The 13548-nt window shown below is 39.5% G+C and overlaps 1 protein-coding gene across 1 annotated transcript in view; it reads left to right on the top strand.

Annotated features, from left to right (window-relative positions):
• The window catches only part of LOC124607067 (sialin-like), a 126626-nt gene extending 119433 nt beyond the window's left edge, over window positions 1-7193 (top strand). Inside the window, exon 11 of the mRNA XM_047139242.1 lies at window positions 6101-7193. Within this exon, the coding sequence (XP_046995198.1) occupies window positions 6101-6192 (92 nt within the window). The 3' untranslated portion in view covers window positions 6193-7193. The remainder of the gene's footprint in view (window positions 1-6100) is intronic.
• The last annotated feature ends 6355 nt before the right edge of the window (window positions 7194-13548 follow it).

The following is a 13548-nucleotide window of genomic DNA, read 5'->3' as shown; positions in this document are numbered from 1 at the left end:
GTTTGGGTTACTTTGGAAGTGTAGCAACCCTCCTTTCGTAATTATATGAATGTGTATTACTACATTTCAGTATGTTATTTAATCAAAGTATCATGTAGTGTCAACTCTGTAACAGCAGAAAATGACTAATGTTTTGAACTGCAAATGAAGTAAATACTCTAGCAAGAGGTCACTATAATGTTTGCCTAACTTTGTTTTTGATCTGTTTTTGACTGATTTAGACATGAGAATTGTTGTGTACATAGTTCCGCGTAGTCAGCACGTACACAACTTTCCCAATAGAGCGCGCCCCACTAAGCACAACAGCGCAGGCGCAGCGCTCGTTCGTCTCCGCACTACGAGATGGCGCTGTCTTAGAGACGGACCAAATCCTGCTTCCGCCGATCCGCGTATTAATATGTAACGCAGCCAATGAGATTGCTGCTAACATAGAACATTTTCTCCTCGCGGATCACACTCGCGCAGTGATACCTGAACAGGCGAGGTATTATAACGAGTGTACAGTCCTCCGATTAGTCAGTCTGCATCAGTCTGCATTAGTCTGTAGTCAAGTTTCAGTCTGCGCCTAATAAGATTATCATATTCCTGTACATAGCCATGAAGAGAAATGTATAGACACTTTGTCAAGTATCAGAGATATGTGAGAATAAGATTAACATACCAAGACCAAAGGAACTTCAGATTGTCAATTGTAAATAGCATCCAGAACCAAGTTAAGTTATTTTTATACTTGTTATTATTTTAATAAATGTGTTTGAAAATTAATCAAGTTCTGTTTAAAGTTGGTCACCGTCAATCTGCTACTCTAAGCGTGCAAGTGGCATTTCTATCGTCTGACCTAACGACAGAAGATAAACACGCCACGATAAGACCACAAGACATATTGCTGACACTCGCCTACTTCGTTAGAGCGACAAGTCAAATAATCTGAGGTGTGTGCACCGAAGGTCTTACAGTACGCACACCACAGGAATAATATAATTTCCATTAGTAATTCTCATCGACAAGTCCACTTTAAGCTCTAAGTTAGATCAGCAGTTGTGCACATGTATGTTTTCCAGTGTTATAGTAACAATTTTTATGTTTTTGACCAATTTAATGCGTGGTAAAAAGACTGTACTATGCTAATCTAGTAACATATAACTTATAAGTGAGTTACATGTACATCATTAAGTATTACAGACAGTTTGGATGTGGAAACATATAATTTGAAGGTCCAAAGTGCCTGCAAAGTGTGGTACAACAATCGAACTCTAGTCATTAACATGCTTATCAGTGGTGTCTATATGCAAGCCATACATATTTTTAAGTGTTATAGAACAATTAAATTATGACAGTAATGCCAAATGTGTATTGTGCTCAAAGTCTTCTGTGTTTTTGGAAATAATTTTATTTTGCTGAAGCTCTCGAATTTTCATTCACAATCATATATCAATCATCATACTTGTGTATTACGATAAGCAACCCGTGTGTGTAGAATGAGATATTCACCATGCAGCGGAATGTGCGCTAATATGAAACTTCCTGGCAGATTAAAACTGTGTGCCGGGCCTAGACTCGAACTCAGGACCTTTGCCTTTTGTGGGCAAGTGCTCTGCCAACTGAGCTACCTAAGCACGACTCGCGCCCCGTCCTCACAGCTCTACTTAAGCCAGTACCTCGTCTCCTACCTTCCAAACTTTACAGAAGGTCTCCTGCGAACCTTGCAGAACTAGCACTCCTGAAAGAAAGGATACTGCGGAGACATGGCTTAGCCACAGCCTGGGGGATGTTTCCAGAATGGAAAGTTAGGAGACGAGGTACTGGCAGAAGTAGAGCTGTGAGGACGGGCCGTGAGTCGTGCTTGGGTAGCTCAGTTGGTAGAGCATTTGCCCTCGAAATGCAAAGGTCCCAAGTTCGAGTCTCGGCCCAGCACACAGTTTTAATCTGCCAGGAAGTTTCATATCAGCACACACTCCGCTGCAGAGTGAAAACCTCATTCTGGAAACATGCCCCAGGCTGTGGCTAAGCCATGTCCCCGCAATATCCTTTCTTTCAGAAGTGTTAGTTCTGCAAGGTTCGCAGGAGAGCTTCTGTAAAGTTTGGAAGGTAGGAGACGAGGTACTGGCAGAAGTAGAGCTGTGAGGACGAAGCGTGAGTCGTGCTTGGGTAGCTCAGTTGGTAGAGCACTTGCCCGCAAAAGGCAAAGGTCCCGAGTTCGAGTCTCGGCCCAGCTCACAGTTTTAATCTGCCAGGAAGTTTCAACCTGTGTGTGTGTTTGAGGAGGTGCGTGGGGGCTATGCAAGTTTTTATATCCGAAATCATTATTTACTATGATAGATAATTTCATTTTGATGGCAAAGATTGTGTTTTCAAGACATCGACCTTCCATCCCTCTCTTGTCACACCACCACCACATTTGAACGTTTTGTGATTAATGTGTGCAATATAAACGTTCTTGTAGTGTACTACGAAAATATATGTATTTTATATAGATTTTGGTGTTATTTAGTGGTTGATTGTAGGAAACGTTTTAGAGCCAGTTGGCACCATTGCTCCAGTCGGTAAATATTACAACATTTCCTGGATGTTCATTTGGTACGAGTACATAGCCTCTAGTACACTTAGCTCAAATGCAAATAAAATGCATTATTACGCTGTTTATAACATCAATTATGATTTCTAGCGTAGAGCGTGATGCTTTACCATTTTCCCCCCTACAGTGATGCTCGCTAAGGTAAAAAAATACTGAAAAAAACTTATAAAAACGATAAGTGAAGGCAGTTTGGTGTATGAACCATCAATAACATAGAAGATTGAAATGACAACGTCCATTACGTATATTAGACGTGGAGATACCATTGTAATACCTGAAAAGCATCATAAAACAGTTTACATGTGGAAATATTTAATTTGTCTAATTTGAAGGTCTGTTGCATCATACACCATTTATAAGCCTAAAAATTACCTGTTTACGGTGCTATTTTTTTTATCCATATCTCTTTCATAACGATTTAGAATGGAAATAGCTTGGGACGTGCATTTTCAGAATTTACTATCATATTTGAGGAAGTAATTTTAACTGATGCGTGTGTGTGAGTGTTTGTGTGTGTGTGTGTGTGTGTGTGTATGTGTGTATGTGTGTGTGTGTGCGTGTGTGCATGTATAAAATGAGATTGCAAGACTTGACTTAAAAATTTCTTTTATTGTGTTGTGTACATATTTTTCAGGCATTTTAGACACTGAACTAACATTGTGACACTTGTAAAGCTCCATAAAACAATTTAGATGTGGAAATATTTAATTTAAAACTTCATTGTATCTTACTCGAAGTGTACGCCTGAAAGGTACCTGCTTAGGGTGTTATTTTCGCCAGATGTGTTTTATAACTATTTAAATGGAGCGCTTAACTTGATAGTTAGTCGTTCGAAAATAATTTAACATCTCAATTTGTTGCATCGCCAGACAGACACACAGTCATTAGACATTACACGAATACTTCCAACTTCCCACCATAAAAATTGATAGAATAAAGAATAACTATTTGAATCAAGTCAGTCTAATAATAAAATATGACTTAGTTTAACTAGTTCATCAACTGATGGTTCAAATGGCTCTGAGCACTATGGGACTCAACTGCTGAGGTCATTAGTCCCCTAGAACTTAGAACTAGTTAAACCTAACTAACCTAAGGACATCACAAACATCCATGCCCGAGGCAGGATCGAACCTGCGACCGTAGCGGTCTTGCGGTTCCAGACTGCAGCGCCTTTAACCGCACGGCCACTTCGGCTGGCTCATCAACTGAGCTTAGTGGTTTATTGTCACAATGATAAATACAATATGGCTTAAATAAGCGCCAAGACAGACAACAGGGGAAAATTGGGTCTTTACTAAGATGAAATTTCTCTTATATTTTTCGTAATGGAGTGAGGGGTAAAAGAAGCGATCAGTACTTTTTAGGATAAGGTCGCGACGACAGAGATTAATTCGATCACAGATTCGGCGATTTTGGTCAAGTGATGTTACACATACTGCCAGTAATAATTTGAACCAACAGTTTAGTAACTCATGAGTTCAAATACTGACTGGGATTATTTATAGAACATTCCACAAAGTAATAGAGGCTGATCTCAGGGAAGATCAGTTTGGGTTCCAGAAAAATGTAACAACACGCAAGGTATTACTTGCACTGAGACTTATTTTAGAAGATAGAGTTAAGAAAGACAAACCAACGTTTCTGATACGTATGTATTTAGAAAATGCTGTTAAAAATGTTGACTGGAATACGCTCTTTGAAATTTTTAAGGTAACATGATTAAAATAGGGGGACTGGAAGATTACTTACAACTTGAACAGCAACCAGACTGCTGTCAGTAGAGTCAAGGACATGAAAGGAAGCAGTAGCTGAGAATGGAATGAGGCAGGGTTGTAGACTATCCATGATTTTATTCAGTATCTATAGTATTTCGAGCAACCACTAACAGAAATTATGAGAACTTAGGAAAGGAATTAAATTTAATAGAGAAGGAACAAAAACTTTGATGTTTGCCAACTATATTGTAATTTTGTCAGAAACGGCAAAGGACTTGGAAGCACAACTGAACAGAATGATTAGTGCCTTGAAAAGAAATTATAAAGTAAAACAGTAGAAATGAAATGAAGTCGAATTAAATAAAGTAATGCTCAGGTAATTAGATTTGGTAATGAGGCACTAAAAGTAGAAAATAAGTTCTGTTAGTTGGACAGCAAATAAAAGACGATGTCCGAAGTAGAGAAGATGTAAAATGCAGACTGGGAATATAAATTCAAGTGTTAGAAAGTCCTTTCTGAAAGTATTTGTACGGATTGGAGCCTTGTGCATAAGGGAAAGAGGCGAGAAACACATAAGAAAGTATTGATACTTTTGACACATAATGCGGCAGAAGAATATTGAAGATTAGATGGGAACGGTAGATCGAATAAACAATGAGACAGTACTGAATCGAAGTGAGAAAAAAAGAAATTTATGGTGAAACTTGACCAAAATTAGGTCTCGGTTAATCGGACATATCCTGAGCTATTAAGCAATAGCCAATTTGGTGTAAGTCTCCAGGCTTTCGTGGCCATTGTCACTGAAGTTAAAATCTTCTGGATTGGTAGGTCACGCCTTTCTTCTAAACTATTGACGTTTCGATCCGTCTTCAGGCATCTTCTTCAGAATCTTGTTGTGGTGTCCACTGTTGACTCAACCAGTGTCGCACTCCCTTATAAAGCGGAGTTTTTCCACCCTCCTACTGGAAAAATGGGATTGTTGAGTAAAATGCTTGTGGCTACCATTGGAGGGCCCTTCGTCAGTGGACACCACAAGATCCAGAAGAAGATCCCAGCAGAGCGGTCGAAAAGTCGATCATTTGGAAGAAACATGACTCGGTCTAACTACCTAAAAGATTTTAACTTCAATCAATTTGGTGTTGGATACATGAGTGACAGTTAAATGACGTAGAGGGAGACGATGGGTTGACTACAGAAAGCAGATTCAAATGGATGTATGCTGCAATAGGTTTGCGAAGGTGAGAAGTGTTGTACAGGATAGACTAGAATAGAGACACAAACCAGTCTTTGGTTTGAGGACTACAACAACAAAACAACAACAACAACAAAAACGTTGTGACGATCATTCAGATACGTCATTAACTTGTGAATTTCCAAAGAAAGCGTTACGTCTAAGCTACATTCGAAGTTAATCGAAATAATTGGTGAAGTGGTTTAGAGATAACTTTACGGAGTTTTATTTAGAGAGTTGCACCACGTGTAAACACTGATTCTGTATTAGTCGCTGTACCTGTAATAATTTACGTTAGGCAGACTCACTTCAGTGCATCGCTTTCTTCTCCAAATGCATAAAAGTAGAACACAGCACAGATATATTCACTTGTGTTACTACTCACAGGAGCGTCACGTTGTTTTCATTATGTACTGTCTTCATGAATATAGATTAATTTTATCCTGTGCTCTTTATTCAGTGAGTGCGTAAGGTGCGCATAATGAGAGGAATGTACAGAAGCTGTCCTGTCTCTTTGCATTCGACGTTGTTGCGCTGAATGGTTTATAGCTTAAAAGTCCGTTACGCTTGTTGCAGAGGCGGTTCCTAAAGAGACAGACAAACCAGGCGACCACGCTGCCGTCTTCGGCAAGGGCGTCGACGACAAGGGATTCGACGGCGAGTACTGAGGACACTGCTGACCCTGCGAATGATGTTCGCCCTACAACTGAGACACTTCTACAAGTAGATATCAGCGCAATAAACTCGCCTGCTACACCTTGGAATCCCTGCAGTGCAGGTGTCTAATACATGTCCAGCGAGCTAGTGGATCACTGAAAGGTTCAAATTAAGGTGCAATAGTTTCCCTTTTAACGAGTGCCAGTGTTGCTTGACAAGGAGTTTCCCAGCGTGTGACAGTGACCTTTACCCACGTGAAAGTTGAAACGGTTTGAACTCTGTTAGGACATTGAAGGGCGTATTGTGCTCAAAATACGTTGATTTGTTTTTGTCACAAGAGAGATGTGACTTATTGTGACAAAATAAGCCAAAAATGCCTACATTTTCAATCTGAGACTAGCTCTTATGCACGTATTGGCTTCTCTGTAGACTGACAAAACGATACTTATTATGTATACGACATCGATTTGGATATTTCGCTAATGAACTGGCAGGTAGGATGATCCGCCAGCAGAGTACGTAGGAGGTGTTTCTCTTTATGCTGCATTAAGTTTATATGTCCGTTGTCTTTCATTACACATAGGTGATCTTCGGTCTATATTAAGAACTTTACAATGTGAAACTTCGGTATGTAAAAAGTCTTTAGTTAATGTTCATCTGATAAGAGCTGTAATTAACGCAGATTACAACCACTGGAACAGTTTTATAAGACTTGTTTCCAAATGCGGTGAAGTAATGTCTTAACGTGATACAAAGTGGTCTAATGTCCGTCGTGCAGAAGGTAACACATTTTGCTACGTGGTAGAATCTCAAGAACAACTGCAGCTAGCAGGAAGCAGTTAACCGCCGATGCAAGATCGTCGCCAGTAATGCACCCTAGTGGCACTGATACATTAGCCAGCGACAGCTCTCACCTCCAGTGAGTGAATATTCCCTTTGACATGTGTCTAAGACTTTATATTGTATGATAACATAGTTTAATGCAACAATAAAGAAAACAAATTTTCATAAAGCACTGTTTTTCTATCCTACCGTGTACGGTGACACAGTTGTTTCTCATAAGTGAGAGTACCTAGGCTAGGACTGTAGTAGGTTTAAAATTTTAAAGGAATTTCCTGGTTTACTGATAAATAGTTAAGGTGTAATAGCTGCAACAATAGTGAGTTTACGTGTGAATCTTTCTACGTCTTGACGCGATATGGTAAATTATCTGTTCCCAATCGGACACTACGTCAATTCAACAAGGAAACCAGACTATATCTGCTGTGCTGTGAATAAGGTTCCATAGCAAAAAATTGATCTACAAAACCCCAGAGTCAACACTAACAATGATTCCAGAATGAAAAACTAATGATGATAATAATATGTACCTGGTGTTCGTATTTCAGACATGCGCGGAAGAACAGACAACACTTAAATCATTAAGACCTGACAGTGCAGATGGACACTAGACTTCATCTCTTACGGGAATCGAGTAATGACAATGATGGGCAAGGGGCAGCACGTTAGTGGCGTGTGGATAATTTGAAAATTTGGACCTGACGGGAGGCGTGCTAGGTTTGTACGAGCAGTTGCAGTGACCACTGTGGCCAAGTGGCTTAGAGGTCAGAGTATCTGCCTGGTAAGCAGGAGACCTCGACTCGAATTCCGGTTCGACTCAAATTTTCAGTTTTCCCCATTGATTTCAATCAATGGCCACTCGCAGTCAATATCTTTAATTCCTTTCTGATGATAATAATGCTGAGTAGGTCTATTAGTAACAACCAACATGGTATTTTCCTGGTATAATGACAGCTGCACTAGGTAACAGCTGTCTCTTTCATATCGTGTTTACTGTTTGATTCGTTTCAGTGAATTGCGTTACCATAATACAATCAAATGGACCTAGGAAGTCACTTCAAGTTCACCAACGGAAAAATCTTGAAGATGAGTTTTAAACGCTGCACTTTGTCACAAACAGTCTTCAACTCTTCTTGTGGGAAGATGGTTAAAATGTATGTTCCAAAATGCTGCACACTTTCTGGAAAAATAGTTGAGTATATTGCAAATGTCGAAAAACACAGATTATGATGAATGAAGTTGAGTATCTTGCAGTGTCCACGTATTAAAGTCTCAAAAGACCTTACACATACACAATTTATATTTCTTACAATAATATTTGGTAATATTCAGTGATAACGTTAACTTGATGCAATCATCTGGGAATTTACATTTGAATCACCGAAGATGACATTAAGAGTTTTCTCGACAAAACTTGAAATTAACAGCGAATTCTTACATGTGCGTATTTTATGGTAATATACCTTCGTTGATGTCTACACCTCTCCGAATATGCATGGAGAGACACAACATATTTATAACAGTTGATCTTAAACAGGTATAAAATTCTGAGTACATTCAATATGGGGGTTAAACAATGACAGAAGAAATGCTTTCTTTGTCTCATACTTTCTCTGTATCTTTCAGTAACTACATTCAGCAAATAGTTCATCAGTGCCCGTTCTCCTGGCTTAGAAGTACAACAGCTAAAGCCCAATATGTTTCCAGTCTAGTAGTAACAAAGAGAAACGGCGATTTCTATCCTATTTGCTCAGAAACCAAATCGGAAAGAAGGACCAGGAGACAATGAAAAATGTACATCATATAAAATAAGTGAAGAACGTAATTACTTCAGAGACTACGTAGAAATGGAATAACTGTCTCTTATTTTTGAAATTAAGTTCTGGACACAGAAGAAGGTTTAATTAATTTTATGGGTCTGACGTTACAGTGTCCCTAAGTTCTATAGGAATCACATGTGTAATGCACGTAGAACTTCAACCTAAAGTCAACACAGGAAGTTCAACGGATAACGTTAATATCTTCTTATTGGTAAATAACAATAACATAGGACTAATCACATTCAAATTAATTTACAGTGTTCGTATACATTCGTTTGTCCTGCAGGCTGATCGAAGCCATTACACATCATAGTCATCAATACAGTAAGTGACCTGTTCCGTAGTGTATCTGTCTGAGCATCACAGTAATTATACGTGTCCAATACTATGTACATATCGAAAACATTTACATTTGTACAACATAAAACCAGCTTAAATAGTAAGCAATAATATTTGTGTCATGCGGACAGTATATCGTGGCAGTCGGCCGTGGCCGTAAACAAACGAGAACTCCGACCGTCCGAGGGGTACAGGAGCGGTGCAGGGGAATAAGCCCCGACTTCCTCTCGGAGGGCTGCCATCCTACATCCGCGTTCTGTGCTTCCACGAAAACAGAACTGACATTACGATCATAGCAATCGCTGATGCCTTTTCTTACGGTAGTCTCATTCGAATCCATTTATCACCAGGATTAGTTTCTCCACTCATTTCAAAATAAGAAAAGAAAACAAGCAAACCACAACACAAAGTAAATTGCAGTACACAAAGCATTATGTAGTGGCTACAGCACAGCTGTTTGCTGCGGTTGGCAGTCGTAGTTCAGGTCTGACATCTGCCAATATCTTAAGCAACAATAGTTCGAAACACTCCCCACTTTACACTTTTATTATTTGAAATGGCCGTGTTTTTGTTACGAATGTAAGAATCAAATTATATATATAGGCGGCATGGATGTTGTTACAAGGTCGCTATTTCTCAAGCCTCCAGACGGTGGGAAACCTATGGTTGGAGTGGTGACGTCTCTGCATTCACCCAAATACCACAGGGAATCAACCGAAAACTGGGGATGGATGCTCCCATCCGTGTACAGCTTGTAAACTCCCCCTCCTTCCTAATTGCAGTTATTGTCCACAATAAGCAAAGTATTTTATGAAATATTTGAGAGGAGCGAAGATTACTATAAACTTTCTAGTTTATTTAGCTTTTCGTGTAGAGTTGGATCCAGTTCTTATTGTCTAGGGGTCTGATTCTTGAAGCTGAAATTCTCACAATGGTTGAATTTATTTGTTGTTACGTTAATATATTTTGTCACATTTCAGTATATCACACAGTCTTTTGAATTTTCACAGTAACAAACCCGAAATCACACTGTTCATCCAAAGTACAAAAATACGTCCGATGACATCAGAGGCATGCTTACTAACACTTCACTCTGCGGTAATAACAATATTCCAGAGGGTTTACAAATTTTCTTGACAAATGAATTTTTATTAGTTTCCATTATTATTTCAAAAATGAATACAGAAATAAACATAACAAACAGTACTCGATTGGATGATTAATAATAGAAATTTTAAGTGTGTCAAATAATTCGTATTTGAAATGTTTCTAAAAAAATAATTTTAACTGCACATTCAGAACTAGTATTTATCGATTATAACATCCAAAAAATTAAGTAATTCCTTTTCATAAATTTTAGCTAGAAATATAACATACTGTGTATAAAATTATATGAAAGCTATCAGAAGAGCAGCTGAAATAATATTGACTTGTCCACAATCCGAAAAAATACTGGTATCGACAACTATTGTTAAGGAAAAGTAATGCTAGAGGAGACTGTCCCTTTACTAGCTCCTACCGTGTCCAGAGATATTTCAATTGGTTTGTTGACAGAGTAGCGAGAGTGACGTCAGCTAGATGAGGTTAGTAACTGGCCCGATTATGGGCAATGGTTCCGGCTTGATGTGACACGAAACATAAGAAAAAATTGTACTACAATGATAAAGCACAAAAAAAGCGTTCTTTCTGAAAGGAAAGTACATTTGGTTGGAAAACAGTCTCTTATAACTAGAGACGTGCAAGAAACATTGGGAAATATAGCACATATTGAAATGTAATCATTTGGTGTAGCATTAACCACATGATATTCAGTAGAAGAGTCGTATTATTCGCGACTAGTGCCTGTGTTCCATCTAGCTTATTTCTCACTGACACGCAGGAAGACACTGTCCAATGTGCCAGGAGTGCCACTGCGTTTTTAAACGTATGTGCATACCCATGTGTCACTTAAAGTTTATGTTCAAATGCAGTGTTCTGCATCGGCGGAAGCTGGACGTAATTTTTATTTCATCCATGCGCCGCTGGCGTTGGCTCCGTAGGGGAGACGTAATGTCAGTTATTTATAATCTCTCACTCGAAGTAGTACGCTGATTTCACTGTTCACCCAAAATACAAAAATACGTCCGATCACATAAGAGGCATGCTTACTAACACTTCACTCTGCGGTAATAACAATATTCCAGAGGATTTACAAATTTTCTTGACAAAAGTTGTCACTCCATAATGAGAATCTCGCATGGATGATTCAGCAGTGAAACAATTAGTTTAGTTGTTGCTTACAAGGCTTGTGGCATCTCACGTATGTATGTGACCGTGTGATTGGGTTACACTTCAAAACATGGATAGCGTTCCACAGGAAATCATCAACTGCACATTGGACTCTACTCCACACATTTCTGCTTCGCCTGTGATAGAGCCTGAGTGGTAAGTACCCTTAATATGTTTCACTTCCATTAGTGTGAAGCAAAGTCTATTCGTCATTCCAGCACTGTTCATAGTTTATTTAGATAAAGGCGTTACCGTTCGTCGCATAGAGTACCAGAGTTTCTCCAACTATGCTTAGTAACTCACTTGTCTGTATACACTAATTCTCACAAAAAATCGTGAGACAAGCATTGCACTGAATGTTAGTCTCTAACGTCATTGACTATAACAGAATGCTAAATAACATTTTTGAACAAACAGTACTCATTAATGCACTCACATTAAATAGCAACACTTTACAATGCACCTCTGTGTTAAATTACATGTTAATCTTTTAAAATTTCAGTGAACACTCATGCCTCATCATAGCTGACCGACAGTTGCATTCAATACTCATTGACCAGAGTCGAGCGTAAAACACGATACCTTTCCCTTCATCAAGACTCAAATTTCTACACAGAGCTAATAGCATCTGCCAAAAGAAAGGCATATCAAGGTAATGCAAAAAGCTTATGGTATTTGGAAAAAGGAGAGTGTTCTCGGATGAAAATCTCATCGGATCAACTATACTATTTGAAGCAATGCTAGCAGAAATTACCCATTGGCTGTGTCTAATTAAAATGTGTGTCTACTATGCACACAGTAAATATTTCAAACACTCAGTTGTATGTATCACTGAACTGAGATTCTACGAGTAGTGCATTACAAGTGAAATATGCTACATTATACACTATATATTTATTTACAGCTCGATAAGACATTAATATAAAAATGTTGTGGTGCTGTTTACGTACAGGTCCACACATCTCTTTCTGTAATATCTACATATAGTCTCTGACTGTTCACATGTGGAACAGTTTTAAATCCTCAAAGGCATACAGCCTCTTTGCACATCCTGATTCAGGATAGGCTAGTAAATAGCAGTCAGGATTTGGTATTCTGGCCACGACATAAATTGGAATGATATGGCAACATAGAGATACTGTATGAGGGCCCCTAAATTGATGTTTTTGATTTACTTTGCTTACTGTAAATGGAGTGGCAGTACGTTTCGTGGGAGTAAACGTCAGGTTTACATTCACAACCTCGGATAATTCTGGGATGTTCATCGAACACTGTGACCTAGGCGGTTAGTACTTGCCGGCTTATTGGATGGCATGAAGGTAATCTGAGTCTTGTATTTTTCTATAGATAACAATCAGACAAAAAAGAATATGAACATTTGGCGTCATTGGCCGGGAGGCCCCTTACGGGGCAGGTCCGGCCGCCTTGGTGCAGGTCTTATTACATTCGACGCAACATTGGGCGACCTGCGCGCCGGATGGGGATGAAATGCAACACAACACCCAGTCCGTGAGCGGAGAAAATCCCCGACCCAGCCGGGTATCGAAGCCGGGCCCCTGAGGACGGTAGTCCGTCACGCTGACCATTGAGCTATCGGGGCGGATTCAGCCCAAAAATCTATGCCTGCAATGGATTCAGTTATTACATCACCTATTGTGAGGAACGAGTGTGGACACTTCATTTCCCCTAGCTTGACTTTTAGCAAAGGCTGGAGGTTAGTGGTTTAGTTCTTGGGCTCACGGTTCCAAGAACCGTGCACCGTCTTAACAAATGCATTGGAACTTCCTTAAGGGGATTAATTGCATGATACAATGTGGCTGGTAAGGTATTCACATGCGCGCCGAAAATCATTTACCGTGGTGTCAATGGCGGCTTGCACATCACATTTCGCACACATACTGCATCTTCGCTATGAACCATGGACCTTGCCGTTGGTGGGGAGGCTTGCGTGCCTCAGCGATACAGATAGCCGTACCGTAGGTGCAACCACAACGGAGGGGTATCTGTTGAGAGGCCAGACAAACGTGTGGTTCCTGAAGAGGGGCAGCAGCCTTTTCAGTAGTTGCAAGGGCAACAGTCTGGATGATTGACTGATCTGGC

This window comes from Schistocerca americana, chromosome 3 (genome assembly GCF_021461395.2).
Source record: "Schistocerca americana isolate TAMUIC-IGC-003095 chromosome 3, iqSchAmer2.1, whole genome shotgun sequence".
Taxonomy (NCBI): Eukaryota; Metazoa; Arthropoda; class Insecta; order Orthoptera; family Acrididae; genus Schistocerca; species Schistocerca americana.
Note: the sequence above shows the minus strand (reverse complement) of the source record. Positions and strands in the feature narration are given on the sequence as shown.